The 19,824-nt window shown below is 37.2% G+C and overlaps 1 protein-coding gene across 1 annotated transcript; it reads right to left on the reverse strand.

The window, feature by feature from the left end:
* Window positions 1-126: 126 nt before the first annotated feature.
* LOC104402830 lies at window positions 127-9,215 on the reverse strand (the record flags this gene model as incomplete). Its single annotated transcript, XM_010010815.1, has 4 exons — window positions 8,896-9,215; window positions 2,861-2,938; window positions 1,941-2,063; window positions 127-273 (listed from the first exon to the last, which is right to left on the reverse strand). Coding segments are annotated over exons 1-4 (442 nt in total), but the record flags the coding sequence as incomplete, so codon positions are not given.
* Window positions 9,216-19,824: the final 10,609 nt, after the last annotated feature.

Here is a 19,824-nt window from a genome sequence, read left to right on the forward strand (position 1 = left end):
CCCTAACTATTCTATGATTCTATGTTCTTGATTCTGGGGCAGCCCAAGATTGAAGTGTGGAAATCTTCACATGGGTTTTGATTTAGAAAACAGGGCAGTAAGATGGGGTAAAATTTCCACTCAAACAGCTTTTTTGGTTTAGATGTGATGTTATGGCTACCTGATCTCCAGCACCAACATCCTCTTCATCCCTATGTAGATGAACACCTTGGGCAATATCAGGTGACTGCTGTTCCAGTGCCACTAAAACATTACAAGTCTTGTAGTCAAAACCTATTTTGAAAAAAGAATAGCAGTGAATTAGCCTTTTCCGTCACAACAAAGGAAAGCAACGTGGAATCATACAACAAAGTATTCGTTCAGTAGGATACCACATTCAGAACTCAAAACCTTACTGTTATTTTTTGTCAACGCGACACTTGAAACCTTTTGGGGGAGGGTGTGGGGTATATAGGGTTGTCTTTATTGCTTCTTACTGCTTGTTTTCTCTTGCATTGGCATCCTGTGCCAAGCCAATTCAGATTAGGAATTGCTAACTGAACAAAACTAGTTAAAAAAGTAAATTATGAGCCTCTCCCAAATAAACAGTATTAAAAACCTCTGCATAAATTCCAAGGAACTGATGTCTTCAGCAGTCGAAGGCTTTGCTCTCTAATACTTTATTTGTAATACATGTAAAATGGTTCCTGTGCCTAAATCTCTCATGGAAGTTTGTTAGAGCCACAGCAAGTCTCACAGCAAATCTGGAAGTGGGAATTTACTTTACATTACTTTCTAAAAACAAAAGGAAGGTTTTTGAAATTGAAAGACTTACAGAAGGCAAAATTTTCCACCTGTTCCTAGATATATTACTAGTAACTTGCTTCTCTCCAAATACAACCTTTCCTAGACTGTAGCTACTGGCAGCTGCTGACCAAACTCATGTCAGCCAATACAACATATATACACATCCATACATACATGATTCACTTGAAAAACCCTCTTCACCCTCTTTTAAGTGGGCTGTGTAGAGAAGAAAATTATATTTCCACACACAGTGGTTTGGTTTAGCCTCTCATTTTACTTCTGCAAAGAAATGGTTTTTTTGCTGGGTCACCGCATCTCCCCTTATCATCTTTGGCAGTTAGGATAAAAAGGAGATTTACTATATTTACTAGCTTTTTTGAAATCACTGCTGTTATATGATTGTGGAAGTAACTTGTAGATGTGCTGCTATAATGTCCACAGTCTGACTATAAATCCAATAGCAATTAAAGGACTGCAGGAAACAACTGTTTTTAATCAAAAGCTCTTACCAGATACACTTCACCGTAACAGTCTACTTGGAATATTTGTAATGTATAAGATATATGACAAATCAGAAAGTGAAATGTGTCTGGTATGTAAAGCATTTTGTCTTTTTTATCATTTGTACATTACACAAACTGGATTTGGACTGCATGTTCCTGTGTAGGAAGAGTTGTTCAGAGCTAACAGACCACCTTGCACAGTGAGAACCTGCTTTACACCTGGGAATTCTAGATGCTAACCACAGTACAAATATATAATGGTATGATGAAACGAACTAGGTTTCTTACTCCCTCTCTTTCTTACCAAGATGCATCAATCAGCTTGCCAAATGAATAACAACATTCGAGTTCTCGCAAGTTTAAAAGAGTAGTAAATACTGTGGCTCAGGTTGCAGTTAAGTATTCTGGCCTAATACCACAGTTCAAAGTATGTTCTGCCTACACCCTCTCAGTTTTAAATAATATATGATGGTTCTTCTACTTACTGGTATAAAGCCAGAAAGTGTATCGCGTAGCACCATGTAAGCAGCTTTCACACAGGATATTCAGTTTTTACCAGGCCTGCTAAAGCCCATGTGGAAGTGGTGACAGACCTGTTTTGCAGTTGCCTATTGCTTGCTCTTCAATGATTTCATGAGTTTTTCCACCAACCTTTAGCTGAATCATCATAGCCAATATGTCTAATTGCATCTCGGACAACTCGTTGATAATCCACAATAGCATGAGAAGTGATCTCCCCACAGAGCAACACCATTCCTGTCTTACATACTGTCTCTGAAAAGAGAGATGAAAACAGGATTACATCAGCAGAATAACCCTGCCCACTAAATGTTTGTAATGATAGTGATTTTAAGAGATCTACTGGGCATATACAACGTAAATCCTTTATACCCATATTTTTAGTATTATTCTACAACGAATTCTTTCCCTATTCACCATATGTCTGAAAGAAAGGAGAAGATTATGTCTAATTTACAAATTGGAAAGCCAAAACACTAAGCATGATTCAGTGATATGCACAGATTTTAAGCAAATATAGCATTAAACTGTGATTTCTAAATCTACTTAAGCACTCTAAGATACATATTGAGGCTAAATAAAACTCATCAGTAATCAACTATTTAGAAATTGAGCTCTGCAGCCCCAGGAGGAAGAATCTGAAGGTGGGGTTTAGTTACCTAACACAGGAACCAGCATAATAACCTGAGAGTTGATGGTACAACTCTTTCTGAAGAGATTTCAAAAAACAAGCTGTGATGGGGACTTGGACTGGAAAAATTGGTACTTTATTAAATATAGTCCACTATAAAAAAGACAAATCTGTTCCTCCCAGGAAAATTCAGTGCACACACAAAGTTAATTATCCTAGCCTTTTACAGCCTGCTTAGGCTTCAGTTGTTATAAAAACTTCTACTGTTTCTTCTCATCTCTCCTTCTTTTCAAGATTGTAATTCTTATGTGATTTTCTGAGACCAAAATGAGTTAGCAAATGATAGCATCAAGCTCTTTGCCAACATCAAAAAAAAGAACAGTGACTGCGTGATGACAAAGAAAAGCACCAAACAACTTACCACAAGCAACCTTGGCATTTGGGTCTTGTTTGAGATGGGCGTCTAGTACAGCATCACTGATTTGATCGCAGATTTTATCTGCAAGACATCAAAGTTGTGATTTTAAACCATAGCACTCAATACAAAACATGGACTGTTTGTGTTGCTTTGAATAGGTAGGTATTTCAGCAAGGAATTCTTTTATTACTTATTAGTGGGGTATTTAAATAGAAAGACATATGCAACATCCTGCAAACCAAGTCAGTAGATACATTGCAGAATTTACTTACTGGTATAAAATAATATAGACTATAAAATTAGCTGTAGTTTTCTGCATTTAGGTATGTTATGCATAGAATTACCTGAGAGGCTGAGGCTTTTCTCCCAGCTTTCTCCTCCTCTAACAATGCCAATATAGCATGCACCCTACATTAGTAATATTCTGACACCAAGGTGATATTCCACCATCAGCTTCCATCTTCCCAATAGAAAGTTAGAATGTACCAGACCAACACTGCTGGTAAAGCCTGAGAAAGTGTTCAGATTAATACAGATAACCTACTGCTCAGAGTCAAGTGCCTGTTTTGGGTTTGTTCTTCTCACTGCTTCCTACTATACCGCAATGCCATCTCCTAATAATCCCTGCAACCCAACTAAGGCACAGAAGTAGCAGATGCAGAAGCAAGAAGGGGTTACCAACTGAAGTTTTCCTGAGGTAAATCTTGAGTAAGTATATCTTCAGTTACATCCCAAATGCAAAGGTTTCAGCTCAGGTTTATCATAATAATCTTTTTCTCTTTTTCTTTCTTTTCTTACTTTTTTGATGAATAAGTATCTCAGTTAAATAATGTAGCTAATTTAACAAAGACAAAAGGGCAGCACCCATAACAAAGATTTTCACATGAAAATGGTCATTTTCTCATCTATTTTAATTTTATTATTCTTTAAAAAAGCTTAGTATTGCATACTATGTTTAGATGTTGCCATAACATGCTGTGTGGCAAAATTAATTAATCTCCTTCCTTGCCATTTGCAACACAATCTGTTGGAAACCAATGTTTTGTGAAAGTATGTCATTAGAGACTTTTAATACATTTAATCTCAAGTCAAAATATATTCTCATTTATTTTCATGAGGAAGGTGTACTACATTTAGCTAAGAGGGACAAATCGAAGACTAGAGAACTAATGTGATTCTGACACTCTTATCTCTCATATTAACCACTTCAACACAAAAAGAATGAACACAAAAGACAATTAGCAAATGTAGGCTGCATTGGAACTTTTGGCCTTGCAAGAACTGTGCTTGGATTACTAAATGTGGGATAATTATTACCGAACAGGAATCAGATGCAATTCTTGCAATTTAGTTAAAGTCCAAATGGACATTGTTTAACAAGACTGGGGACAAAGGTGGCAGGAGTGATTAATATGTATCTCTGCTTGCTCTCTTCAAAGTTTCCAATTTTATAAGGAAATACATCCACATTTGCAAGCATAAAAGCAAAAATTATTGACCAAAATATGCAATATTTGGTTACCAGGGTGGGACAACAGAGCAACTGGGATAGGATGACCTTCTTAGTGCAGGTCCAATGCCCTGCAGCAAAATCCTAGTGATGGGATTGCTTTTTAGCCTTTTTTTCACCACCCAGAGTTTCTATGCCAGGAACAATCTTTAACTCTGTCCTTGCTCCACATGAAAACTGTCTCACCTGCATTAGATGCCAGTGTCCTGTGTTTGTCTAAGTTTCCTATATGGCACATACACAGATACTATATGCATTCTTTTCAAAACAGTCAAGATGAGTACAGGTAATCCCATATGACTAATTCATCCTCATTTCTCCCTGTGGCACTTATCTGGTACAATGAACCTCACGTTCATTTTGCTGTGGTTGAAATTAATTTATGAACTAAAACTTTCATGAAATGTCTCAAGGGAGCATTAGCCATAGAAGGCAGTGAAATCAGTAAGTGAAGATTTAATAGGATGTTTTCATATTGTTGTTGTTGTGTTTGGGTTTTGGTAGGGTTTTTTTCATGAAATTCATTCAAGTAAAGGCATGTCTATTAGTAAAGGTCTCTGATGTAAAATAAAACCAGGGATTCTATTTTTAGCAATGCTTAGGAGGCTTTGTGCACTCTTCATTCTGTCATTTAAATTTCTCAACTGTCCCATTACTCTTATTAGCTGCTAAATGTGACAGAATATGTTTGTCATTCCTTTTTTTGTTCTTTCTATTTTTGGAAATGGGAAAAGCATGATGGACCATGTCTGGTGAGGTATTATCATTTAAAAAATGTCATAGGCAAGAATTCAGTTTATACATACCTTCAGATAGTGAATTACTATGCAATAGTATAAATATTGCAAAAGCAATGCCTACGCTGAGGATTTCTTGACTGAGAAGAAAAGTATTAGATAACCACAATTTTTTTTCATGAAATCAAATCGTTATGGCAGAGATGCCAAATAGCCATAAAAAAGTTCTTGCTAACTATAAAAGGAATTAGTCAGTCTAGGGGAGCTGAAGATAAACCCTATTCAGATGCCTGGTTGTTAAATTATGAAGGAGGCATTCAACAACAAAAGTGATCTCCAATAATTAGAAGCTTCACAGTTTTCCAGATAGTTGGACATAAGTTTGTTATGTGAATCTAGACTATGTAAGAGCCTAACACAAGCCTTGACATCTGCAAGTTCTCAGGACCTCCCCAGAGCACAGATACAGGCTGGGCAGAGACTGGATTGACAGCAGCCTTGAGGAGAAGGACTTGGGGATGTTGGTTGATGAGAAGCTCAACGTGAGCCGGCTTCAGTGTGTGCCTGCAGCCCAGAAAGCCAACCGTATCCTGGGCTGCATAAAAAGGAGTATGACCAGCAGGTTGAGGGAGGTGATCCTGCCCCTCTAACTCTGCTCTCATGAGACCCCACTTAGAGTACTGCTGAATTGTGCTGTATTACAATTTTCCTATTTAAAAGAATGGACGAGTGCTAATTGATAACTACAGTGGTACTTCAATATTAACATCACACCGTTCAAATATCTTGTACATCTGTTCTCTTTGTTCAATACACAGTTTACTGAAGTATTATGTATATTGTTAAGTATATACAATGTTAGATATTGTTAAGTATATATAATGTTAGACATAAGATGCAAGCATCAACTTGCTGGAAAGATTTGCATTTTCTGTTTAGTTTTGGGATTTTGTTTGTTTGCTTGATTTGGTGGTTTTGGTTTGTTTTTTTTTCCTGTGAATATACAGAAGATAAACGTATGCTTTTAGTCTGGTTGAAAATCTGAGGGTGCTTTTAGTAGATGTTTTCTCTTATATTTTAAAGATTCCTTGGTACTTACTGGAAAACTGAATGACATTCTGTTTGTAGGCAATTCCACCTGAAGTCACACCAGATAGGGGAGATAATTAATCCTAAGTGGTTTGGCACCTGCAAGACATTGTGGATCAGAGAAACACACAATGCCTTTCAAAGCACAGTGAAACCATTGTGCAGCACGGACAGACACTCCTGGACAAAGCAAAATGGAGCAGTGACAAAAAACAGCTATCTAAATAAAAATAAATATTTCTCTTCCCCATGCTGCTGTCTATGTGATTATATTGAAATGAAGAAATTATGCGCATGTCTTCAGAGAGTTTGGAATTTACCCCACTAAATGCCAAGACTGAAGTCCAAAATTTTATACCCAAGTGATTTTGAATAATTTGGACTGACAAGATAGAATCAACGGAGTCTTCTATAGAGTCTTTGGAGAGCATAAGTAATACATGTATCTTAATTATGGCTAGCTATTACTTGCATCTATGGAATTTGGTCTTAGTGACACACAACCCACAGGCATTGCACAGGTATAAGGCAGTTCCCTGTGTACCTAAACAAATAAGCATGTATTTTCACCTGCTTTGTTTATTAAGAAGGTCTCTATTAAAGCATTCAGTCCTCAGCTAATATCATCAGAACAATTCAGATTTCCACCAGACAGAGATCTGGTTCAGGGTCTTCACTTCATATAATGCCCTCTAGCAAAATTATGCTATCACGCGCAGAAGAGAAATAATCAAGAACCAGATTATCCATTCGGTATCAGAGAAACTCAAAACTCACAATAAAATTCTAGTGCTATTGATAATGTCAGAAGCCCAACTACAGCCCCAGACACTGGGTCTCGTTTTAAGAAATAGCCTAGATTTCTCTGGATGATAAAAACCTAATGTCATGTCTACACCCCTCGTGTAAAACCAGGTAAGGAAAAGGGGGGTTGGCCAGGATATAAGGGGGATCAATTTGCTGTCAGAAACTAGAGCTACTGCTGAGACAATTAATACCTGTTGCTGGGCTGTGTTCAAAACCAAGAATTTGAAGGACCACCCAGAGTTACTCAGGGTCCTTCTTTGATCCGGAAAATCTGTATCTTTCCTTTGTCACAGGCATTTGGGTTTTCAGCACCCTACATGAAGACTGAGGCTGTTTAAGAAAGTATAAGCATCATAGTCTTGAAAATGTCCAAGTAAATTTCAGTTTTCCAGTCCCTCTACAATTAGGCTTTCATGTTGCCACTTCACACCTCGCAGTACCCAGACATCTGGAGACCTCTGCCATATGAGAGGCTGTACATAAATTTAACAAGTGGTAACATTGTTTCTCAAAGGCCTGCTGAGTATCTCAGGGCAGGAGGAAAATGTTCACGGGACTTAAAAGACCTACTGAGGGCCAGAAGAGGTTTAGGAAGTAAAGGAAATGTGACATAAGAACTAAAAAACAGGCCAAATTCGAAAACAAGAAACAAGACAAAAAGAGAAAGGAAGGAAACCAAAGGACAAAGCTAAACCTGGGGACTCAAACTCTTCCTGTTCTGAGACCTACCTATTATTGCCCCAGGGTTAAAAATGATTAAAGTAGCATAAATTGTCACCTGTCGTCTTTGGAAACACCATCACAAATTTAAAAATACCATATTGTGTAATGTTATTTTTCCTATGAAACTACATTGCACTACAGACGCTGGATGTAATTATACAAATTTGAGATGGGACCTATGTCCAAAGGATCGAACGTGTTTGTCATTTTCTGATTGTGTTACATCAGAAAGAACCCCAACTGGCTTAACCTGATGTAGCTACCTTGACATTGACAGAGATGTTCTCAATTGCATCAGCCATGGATTTGATCTGCAGTAATAAGTTAATATTATAAAGAATATCATTATTACAGATAAAAAATTCTTACTGCTGACATTTTTATTCTCTGCCCTGTCATTCCACCCATTTAAAATTCACTCACAAAACACACGCACAGACCTTAAAAAGCCTTATTATAGCAAAAGGTAGAGGATGCCAAATCAACTTCTAAAATAAATACACTTTTCAGGACATCAAACAGTCTATTGTCCCCTGGCCTCATTTGGGGCAACACCTGCTGTTGACATAAGGTACATGTTTATGGCAGATGAACATTTGTTTTCAACAAAACTGAACTAAGCTCTGCTGACCATACATAAAGTTTAGCAAATAACTGTCCACTCTTTGCTTAAGCAATTCCATATATTGCATCAGATGATGGAATGGGGGGAAAAAAGCAGCAACTTTGCCATGTACAGCTGCTGCGACCACTGATTTTTAAAGGCTTTAAAATAGCCTGCTTAGAGATATTTGTGGATGACAGTTTTAGAGTATAGAATACATGCAGGACAATTTCATATGTGAAACTTGGGGTTTTGAGAGATATAGTAGTGTCTCCACAATAATACTGAAAGAAATTCAGATGAGAAGGAGCAGCAGCCATAAACCCCACTGCCCTCCTCAGTGCAACACACACTCTGCAAAAGCACATAAACTCCTGTTGGAAACACCCTAGTTATAGCGGTTCTATGGTCTATACGGACAAGGTCCAACAGAAATAAAGTAAAAACTGCCCTGTTAAAATAACTTCTATAATAAGATTAATAGCATATTATTCCTTCTTCATGCTTTTAAAACATTTTAAATTAAAATATTATTCTTTTTACGCACTTGCCAGAGCTGGTTTCTTACCTGGATGTCCTTCTCCCACTGACTCCGATGTGAACATGAAAGTCCCTTCATCATCCAGTGTGTAATCACATAAACCATCCACTGGCCCATTCATGATTGTGATGCTTTTCCGGATGGATTTTTATAAACAAAGTTTGAAGAGTTCTACCTTTAGAGTCTTCTCTTAAAGGAGAAGGTTCTTTATCAGCAGGACTGTCGTAGTCTTCACTTAGTACCTCTTACACTAACTTGAATTTCAGTGTGTGAAAACAGCATGTGCTTGCATCTGTGTACACATGCAAGGAGTATGCATGTGCCTGAAGTCCGAATCCCTACCTAGCCTGATCTGTCAGTCCCTGAGCTGCTCCTATATATGGAAAAGTGAAAGTGCCTAGATAATCATGTGAGGCAAATGGAAGAGCCCATTTCTTGGCAGGGGAGTTAGTTAACTTTAGTATATTTCACTAATTAACTCAGTTCTCGGAAGCATTCTGGATTCAACCCGTGCACGATTGCTTATCTTAGCAACTCAACTTAGCACAAAGTAATGCAGACTACTGGTGACAGTTCAGGTCAGCTGCTGCTTCACTTTGAGTCTCCCCTAATTCTGGAATTTTTGCTGTGCTTCCAACTGTGTGTTGTGGTTTTACAGGGATAGATAAAAAAAATCTGTAAATGCATGTCTTTCCTAGCAAAAAACTGGAAGAAGTTTGCTCTGCATCATATAACTGTATTTTCCTTTTCCTTTTTCATATCTTGAAAAGTAGAATTCTCTCCTGAAATATTTTTTTCCATTTTCATTCATTCTTCATGCACATTTGAGAGATGAAACATCTGATAAGATCTAGCATGGTGAGTGCGTCTCATTTATGCAGACCTCTCCCTTCAGCCTTTGCTTTTCTTTTCCTGTCCTCTCTTCTGTTAATTCAGATCCATCTTAATTCTCTTTGTGTATCATATTCTTATATTTTATTCCATAACCCTTAGAAATACAGTAACTGCCACATATGAATACTAATTCTGCTACCAAAAATTTCTTCTACTTAGATGGCTCATGTCTGGAATATGCTGATGGTATGACAGGTATGAAGACAGATGGCATTTTGTGGATATATGTGTCCTGAAGTTAGGATACAAAAACGAAGTAAACATACTCACGCAGTAGATCTAGAAAAAGTCCCACACTACTGCACTATTATAAAAAAGTGTAATTATTAATCCCTTTACAGAAACCATTCTAGCCTCAATCTCAGACCAAATCTTTGGCATACCAAAATAAAAATTTCCCTTTACTTCAATGAATCATTCTCTCAATCATTCAAAGTGTACCTATACTTGGACTAGAATGAGTAACATACTGCTGATGCCACAGGCCTTGCAATTTTGACAGCAAGGAATTCCTTATCAGTCCAGTTTAAAAACTGACTTAGTTTACTTCAAAGCCTTGGTCAGTATTATTTTAAATAATAATAATATATACTATTACGTGGCCCCTTCAAATGAAATTTCTGCATTGGTACAAATTTATACAAGAATTCACTAGAATTTTCACTTTCTACCTACATTCCTGAAAACAATAACCAGTGCCTGTGAATATTCACCAGTAATCTGCTGTAGCATCGGCCCCTCTGTAACTATCATCAACATGAAATTATTCATTTCAAAGACAATTTCTTGGTTTTCCGTTGTACAGAATTCATTTAATTGAATGAAAAGCACTGGTTGCACTTAAAAATAAAGAATACACACATCAGATACACCTTATGAGGCACAGCTTTCTCTGTAGTAAACTGTCATCACCCCACTGACATGAAGATTCTATCCCAGCCTGAATAAATTACACATTAACACCACCTAGAAAAATAGAATTTGTAAAAAAAGACCGAAGAGTAACTAATTCTATTAACCCTAGCTAACGGGTAACATGCAAAAATTATATTAACTTTTAAAGAAAAATAACACCAGTTGTAAGCATTCATTCTTAAATGCATATGGTTTTTTTCTCTGTGGAAAGACAGAAAGACATGATGGGAATGGATAAAACATCTCTAAAAAAACCCTCTTTTTGCACATGTGAAAGTTTTCATTCTAATTCTACAGTCTTCAAGAAAAAGCAGTCAAGATTCAATATTGTCAGTCTGAGTGTTCCACTCCCTCTTGCTTCTGGTTTTGCTTTTTCTTGGTTTTCAATGCCACTTAAAAGTACAGAAATTATAGTTTGGGAATCAGCATTCTTGTTTCTAAGGTAGCACTTAAACAGAATGCAGAGACAGGCCTCACATAATCCTCTTACCCCATATAAAAATAAAAAAAACACAAGCTCTTAAATGCTGAAGAGTGCAAGCAGTTTGACATACATGAGTAATGAGTCTGCAGGCCCATTTTTATTTTGCTTTTACAGTTCCTCTTTTTGGACTCATTTCTGGCTAGTCAAATGCATTGGTTCTTGAGACCTTCGGAGGGTCACCCTTCATTAAAATTGCCTCTGGTAATAGTATTCTAGAAATGCTGCACAGCTGCATTTCACATAACTTGTGTAAAACCTCCAGTTTGAACTGCTTCCAGTTGTGGTTTTACTATCAAGAGCAACACATTTGCTTTACGGCCATGAAGCATCCCAGCATATTCTAGGACATCTGTGACCAACTCTAAACCCTTGTAGGGTTAGGTAATATTTAATTTAACTTCTCTTCCCAGCCAATTTGACTTGTTAAATATTTGTAAAAAGGTAAGATAGTGCTCTACCATCATGTCTTTTTGCACAGATGATCTGCCTACACAAAAATAAAAAAGGATTATAGTAAAATAATGATTAATATCGGTTTTTCCCTATTCCATTTTATTGATAATTACTCATCAGTCAATGTAATAGGCTTCCAAATTTTCTGTTAACTTTATTGCCATACTCAACACCTTTGTGGTACTGAGACTTTAGAAAGTCAGTTTATTTGCAAATCTATTTATAGTTTGTATATTGTCCATCATTGCATTAAGTACATTTTGACTATATTTCTTTAAGTTTACTATTATTTCTTTTACTTTTCTTTACTCAGAAGATACCTAAATGGCAAAATGCTCTCAATCAGTATAACCCTTGTGCTCTGAAATGAAGCTAAAGACAGGGAAATCACTATGTAAAAATAACATTGCCCTTCTGTATGGCTCTAAGTATTTATTCGTATTGACTATAATGTCAATCCCAACCACTGGAATAGCAACGTGAATCTTTCTATGTGAGAGTCTTCATATTTGGCACCATCCCATGGTTTTGCTACTTTCACTCATAGCTGTTATGCAGAACTACTAGTTCATACAATGCTTAACAGCTGTCAGAAGGCATGGTTTTACCACAGCCTTGAGAAAGCCCTGAAAATAATTCAATGAACAAGATTTAACTGAGAAAAGAAACTGATGAATGCTACTGATGCTGATGATTCTCCAGACAGATATGAATGATAAATTGTCTTGAGCCTAGACCTCTCATGACATATTATAGAATCATAGAATCATAGAATGGTTTGGGTTGGAAAGGACCTTAAGATCATCTAGTTCCAACTCCCCTGCCATGGGCAGGGACACCACACACTAAACTATGTTGCCCAAGACTGTCCAACCTGGCCTTAAACACCACCAGGGTGGGAGCATTCACAACTTCCTTGGGCAACCCATTCCAGTGCCTCACCACCCTCACTGTAAAGAACTTCTTCCTTAGATCTAACCTGAACTTCCCCTGTTTAAGTTTAAAGCCATTACCCCTTGTCCTATCGCTACAGTCCCTAATGAAGAGTCCCTCCCCAGCATCCTTACAGGCCCCCTTCAGATACTGGAAGGCGGCTCTGAGGTCTCCATGCAGCCTTCTCTTCTCCAGGCTGAACAGCCCCAACTTTCTCAGCCTGTCTTCATAAGGGAGGTGCTCCAGTCCTCTTACCATCCTCGTGGCCCTCCTCTGGACTTGCTCCAACAGCCTGGGTGGTGTGGTCTGAGCTAGTGAAGACTGAGACAAAGAAGTCATTAAGAACCTCAGCCTTCTCCAAATCCAGGGTAGCCAGTTTCTCCGATAGCTTCTGGAGAGGGCCCACGTTGTCCCTAATTTGTCTTTTATTTGCTACGTACCTATAGAAGCCTCTCATCAGATCATTCTACTCACCTTCTCCTTCCTTATCCTTATCTGTAGAAATAAGAAAACAAGTTTGAGCTAGCAGCCTACAGCAGAATGGGAAGGAAGTAGGTATACTTAGGGATGCATCCTCACCTCAGCTGCAGAAGAATCATGTTTTCACTGAAAGCAGTGTAAGTTTAGACGCGTTCATTCATACTGTTTCACCACCATGGTAATTTTAAGGTGAATTCTTTTGAGCGAGGAGGAAACTGTATTAAGAACTCTGAAGAACTTCTACACCACTAGAATCAGTCATGGGAAAACCATTGCTGAAGCTACATAATTTGTGTCTCTCACCACAACTTTCAAAGGCAGAGGACAATGACTTGATTTATAGAGAGCACACGCTTCACAGTAACTTAAAACTACAATTCCATTACCATTAAAGAACCCAAAACAGCTTAACTTTAACGATATACAGAAATACTTCATGCATACAAGTAACAGATAGGAAAGTGTTTTCCTAAACACTTCTGGTCTGTTCTCTCTATCATCAGATAAGACTTTATTCACTGAAGTTAACCATTTAACAGGCTAACAGTTTAAGTTTCTTATCTTGCTATTTTATTCTCACTTTGCAAAATCATGCAAGGAATTTACTCCTAATTTGTGCCTGTGAAAATAGAACAGTTCTCCAGGTGTTTACAAAAACTACTTCAATACTAGTTTTATTTGTGCTATGTACAAGCACTAGTTCATATAGAATACAAATAGTGTGTTTTCAAGAAGTTACTGCAGTTCATCTTTTTTACCTATGGAAAATAAGCCCATAAGGAAGATTTGTTTAGTTGGGTTTATTTTTTTTGCATGGAGAATGACAAGCCTGGTCAGAGTAACAGAGCTTGAACATCAGAAACTGAACACAGAACTCCCACCTGTTTCAGAACTCTCACCTCTGTTATTACCTGAAAATTAGAGTGGCTCAAGGCCTCGCAGATGTACAGGTGTAAAATTTCACTGGGCCATAAACATTCAGGGTAAAATACATATTGTGGGACAGAAAAACAGTTGTGATTGTAGAAGGAAATGAGATAGTATGTATTCTGTGTTTATCACCCAGCCTTTGTTCTTTCATATAACCTTTTCATACCTCCTGCAACCTCTGCACGCTACCATAAGGAAATCAGCTCTTTCATTCTTGAGTTTTCTTACAGCTTTTTGAGTGAATACCAGTTTTACTCACAGCAATTTCCTGGCATGCATTCTATGTAACTTATTCCACTGCTGTCTCTCATCTGCCTTCTTTTCCACTCCCTAAGAAGTCTTTCCAGGTTCTTCCATTACTAACATCAAAGAAAATAATTAATTTTGCTCCTCTCCCATGTGCTTGTCCTCTTTGCATCTGTTTGACCTTGAATTCTCTATTCTGACACATCACTGAATCATAGGATGTTTGAAGCTGGATTGTCTTTAGTCCAACTCTCTGCTGAAAGCAGGAGCAACTTGAACAGGTTTCTTATGGCCATGTCGTGACGTAACATGTGCCAGAGTCTTATATATGAAGTAGCAACTTTGAGTTGCTTCTTAGGAAAAATTAAAGTCACTTTCAGGGCTAAATTCTGCTTTCACATGAAAGTCACTTGTAGTCTTGATACTAATTTTCCTGGGAGCATTATTTCCTCAGAACCGTGACACTAGTTGGAACTGAATACAACTTAATTTTATGTTTATTCACTTAATAAAAGTCCTAGCTGTTTAATTCTCAACCCCAAGATCATTTCTCAAGGCTCTACAAACTAAACACCACTGTACAAACACAGGCTTTTTTAACACCTCATAGAAAAGACACCTTAGTTTCCTGCATAATAATAATAATAAAAAAGTCTGTTTTCTAATTAAGTCTTTATAGATTAGCATTGTTGTACCAGAAATGGTGGGAGAATAGTAAGATTAGTTAAAATTTGAGGTTTTTCTTACACTGATTTGTTTTTATTGCCTCATTTCAACAGCATTATACCATACTAGTATATAATTAGTTCTGCCTCTAGTCTTTGGCAGTTTTTCCTGTTTAAGTTAAAAGCTCTATAGAGCAATGTACAAGCATTTCTTTGTGTTACATTGTTACATGGAGCCCTATTACAACAGAATCACAGATTTTCAGGGCCCTCCATAAATCATGAGGGCGTAGATGAGAAAAAAAGAGCCCTATTCCAACTTTACCTCACTTTAGCAAAAAGGTTTTTCAGTTTGCAAACATAAGAGAGTCTAACTTCCAGATTCTGCAGTTTGCTCATAAGCCATTATGCTAAATTAAATAACTTTACCCATTCATTGTTAAAACTATTATTTGGATGGGAATGGAAAAGTCTTAAGTTAGAAATGGTCTCCCTTTAACCTTACAGAAAACCATCACTGTATTTTCCCTGGAAGTTTTTCCCAGTTGCTACGGTCAGTTGTTTGGCTAGGGAAAAATTATCGTCTGACATGTAACAAAGCACAACCCTTAATTTCAGTTGCGTGGGGTGTGACTACACATCAAATACATATGCAGCCACAGTTCCTTTCTGAGGGAATAGCTAGGATTCCTTGCTGTTAATGACAGGTCTGATCACCTGTCCAGACTAAACCCCATTACAGCCATAGATCTGTATCTTAAAAACTATTTGGCTAGGGAACTTCAGCTGCCTTCCAGCAGCTTGGGTTCTGTATGATCTTCTGCTTTCCCATGTCTTGTGACATTATTAGTGTATATATGTAAACCATTAGGATTTCCTCAGTACCTTACAAAACAGACTAATGCATTTAAACAGCCATTACCCAAGAGTTTTTGCTGCAGTGTTTCACAGATGTTTACAGTACAGGTGGTCTTTGGACTTTGAAACAAATATTGACTCTAGTATGTGAAGTCAGGTTTCAGCAACCTATCTGCAAGAACAGTTGTGGAATTCGTAAGTTCTGGCTTTCTGACAAGGAACATTAGGTTAAATTCAGACACTTTTGACTTTTTCTAGATACATAATGCCAGAAAAGACTTATCTTTCACACAGTATAGGATTGTAATTACTTTTCTAAAACATTTAGTGACCAAAAACCTTCCTAAGTCCACCCTATATGCATAGTGTATGTGAAACAATAGCTAATATTTGCAGATGTACTTCTATGCTCACAATGAAAATATTTATATACTTGAACTGCTTAATACAGGCAAACACATCTATTTACATGCTCAGTAGTAATCTAGTAAATAAGGCATAGCAGAATTTTACATTCATTTTGCATGATTGAAAATGACTGCACAATGCTGTGAGCTCCAGAATTAAGCTTGTATAGCTATCTAGAGAAAAAGATGCAATGCACATCCAGCAGCTTTTTAGTCATGATTCCTATCCATGGGTTATTCATAGCCTTTTCAGAAATGCTTCCACCATCATTGCTACAGAGCTCAAATACACTACTGGTGCGCTGAGGTCTGCAGGGAACTGCTAAGTAATTCAACTGGTCACGTCTTTCAGAAATCCCCAACCCTGACCTTCTTACTACAGTTGGTTGAGACAGGGAAGGTTGCCATTCAAGTAGCAATTTCACTTGGACAAATATATTAGCAAACAGCAAACATCATTATCTCTCATCTACGTCCGAAAGATTCCACTAAAACCAGTCATTTAGCAGTTTCAGATAAACAAGTCTGAAATAAAACACAGCCAAATATATTCTTGGATATATGTCTACACAGGGGATATTAGATAATGGATGAAGGGTATACAGCATCAATTCACACAAGTATATAAATGGTACTAAACAAAAATGCATAAATTAACCAGAACACACAATCATTTCTAAGATTCCCATTCACAGATGGAATATGGAATGGAAAATTTCAATCTCACCAAAAGATCTTTAGGGTTATAGACATAGTTGCAATCTTGTGGCTTCATTATGATTTTTTTTTTTTTTGCACATCCTTTGCCTGAAATAAACTAAAAGTCTCAGGATTTTTTCTAGATTTGTAAATAAATAAATTTGGTTTCTTAAGACAAGGCAAATAAGAATCCAAGAAATGCTACCTTGCTATCCATGGGTAGTAGCTCTTACCTAGACATGTTCCAGAACTGCTCTTAGGGTATACCTCCCTCTTCTTCCACTCCAGTATTTTCTCATCCCTTCGTTCTTTTTCTTTTTCCCCCCTCCAGCTTTTCCTACTAATGTATTTAAGGAGTGTCTTAATTTCCTAAATTCATACTAATTATTGATTCTGTTTCCAAGGCAAAGGATTTTTTCCTGTTTCTGAGATTGACAGCTTACAGGGTTCCTGCTACTGCTTCTTTCTTATGTTCACAATCCACATTGTTTCTAATTAAACACCAGTGTTGCCTTTGGCCTCTCAACAGTTAGTTAAGTCAACTAGAAAACAAAGAACAGAGCAGACCTGCCATAATCAAGACCTATTAGCTATTTCTTTTGACTCTTCAAAGAAAAAGCATTTGACATATACATATTAGAAGGTATAGACAGTGAAAGATCACATTTTTTTCTTTTGAAAATTAGTATTGAAATTGGCAACCATCATAAACCAACTTCTCCAGAAATCAACAAAAGACATCCTCTTTTCTATGTCTTTAGAAAGCTTAGCTAACAAGAAAACTAATGTTAGAAGTCTACACTGCAGTTTTGTTATTAACCATTTCTTAATTGCTACCAATGGCTTAGCATCCCAACAGCAACAGTCAGAGAACCAGGCATTTGGAGGGTTTGGGTGATCAGTTCTATTTTGTTACCTCTTCACCTCTGCAGTACCATAAAATATGTCGCATGGATTCTGTAAGTCTTCAGAAGCAAGGTCAGCAAAATGATTTCAATATGTAATTACTTTTAAGACACATACAGATATTCCCATGCAGCTGGCACAAATGGAGCCCTAGAGTTTTACCACGACTCAAGTTGGAGTCCTACCAGTAAATTCAGTGAGCACAGGCATGATCTCCTTAGAAACTAAAACATTCTTTACACAGACAGAAAACAAAATTCACTTCCAGATTTTGAATATACAAATATTGGAACCTATTCAAAGCTGCAAGTTTTGGTTTTACAATGTTTATAACATCGAAATACTGTAAGTGATAAAATTTTATTTTACTTAATACTTGGAATGTAATCATCTTACCAAAGCACAAAGCAGAAGAGCCACTAGATTTTTTAAAGATTAGGTGGTCCTTGGTTTAAAGAAGTGTGAAAAAGCATATTTGACTGTTGATCCCACATGCATGAGCTTACCACACATACAAGTGGCAACTTCCTTGTAGTCACAGAATAGCGAGAGAGTTGGAGCTGGAAACACATTTTAAGAAACTGCAGAGTTAAAAAAAAAAAAAAAAAAAGAAGAAAATAAAAAAAGGAAACCTGCCTTTACAGTACTCTACTTCGTCAAGAGTGAAGACGAGTATGTAGAAATATATAGGTCTGGCTGTAATCGCCTGATTTTTTGTGCCAAGCAAAGCTTGGGCAAATTCTAAGACAGATTCATACATCATGTAACTATTCTGAGTTTCCAAGTGATTGATAGTTTAAAAAAGCTAGGAAAGTCACATAAGAAGGGTGAGGGGAATATGTGTTTAACAGTAGCCTACGTCTGAGCAGTGGTGGAAACATTTATCCTAAACATATTGAGAGATCAGTGTCCAAACAAACATGATCTATTGAGATAATAGTGTTTCAGAGGGATGACTGATCATAGTTCTTGAGGAGAAACCTGACTAATTTAAAATATAAGCAAACACAACACTTAACTCAAGCCCAAGTGAGAAACAAAATAGTGGTGCCTTTTTTCTATAGGGTGCACTTAGATACATATGCCCACTAAAAAAATGAAAGAACAGCTGTCTCAGAACTTCACAGCAGTCCCAGCCCTAGACATTTTCAGCTGTCAGTGCCTAAGGGTAACTTTTCAGTGCAGCTAGGTTTACAATGAAACAAACAACAGAACCTGTTTCCAGGGTTACAATTATCAGCAAAATAAATAGCATTTTTTAAACTTATCTACTAAACACATCCGTGGCAAAAGCACAATTGCTTAAGATAATAATGGACCAAATACAGGTGTGTCTGCATGCAGCCAGTCATTTCTGGAAGAAAGTACATTCAGGAGGTGGGGTAGAAATGCAGCAGAATGATTGGAGAAGCCCAAAACACTCCCGGGAATGTGACTTGAAACAGCAAAGGGGAGCTGCAGTGTCCCTTTGCTGCAATGGGAATGATTTATTATCAGAATATTTCCTCTCTTCCACCCTCTCCGCAACATTAGATCACTTTTATTTGTGCAGTATCTTAATTGTGTTAATCAATTCTCTCATGTTTTAATATTAAGAGTATTACAAGTTTAACAAATAGGAGAGGGCTTCTCGAGGTAGAACTCACGCTCACGTTAGTAGAGAGCTCAATCCTCTTATGATTTCAACCACAGGTTTTTCAGCAACTTCAATGAGAACAAGTTTCCTCAGAAGACTATTTCCTCAGTGCACCACAAAATGTTTTGCTGCCTTTTTTTTTTTTTGAAGCAAAACAACAGCAATCAGCTCAATAATAGAGCTGAAAATATGATTCAGCTCATTAAGAAAAACAGACCAACCAAGATACCAATCAAGTTCAGACATACTTCCTCTTTCTCCCTCAGAAAAAGCATATTTCTTTATCTGAATCTGCTAGATTACATCTAAATTATAGAGCAACCAATGAGTAAAATAATTTCCTCTGTCCAGAAAACAATTCACTGAACCCAAACACCAACAGGTTCTTGCATCTAACTAAAATCTTGTATTTTTCACACTTACTTTCCCAAGATTGGGGGGGGGGGGGGG

The sequence above is a fragment of the Nestor notabilis genome, unplaced genomic scaffold, assembly GCF_000696875.1.
Source record: "Nestor notabilis isolate BGI_N333 unplaced genomic scaffold, ASM69687v1 scaffold14923, whole genome shotgun sequence".
NCBI classification, from domain to species: Eukaryota; Metazoa; Chordata; class Aves; order Psittaciformes; family Psittacidae; genus Nestor; species Nestor notabilis.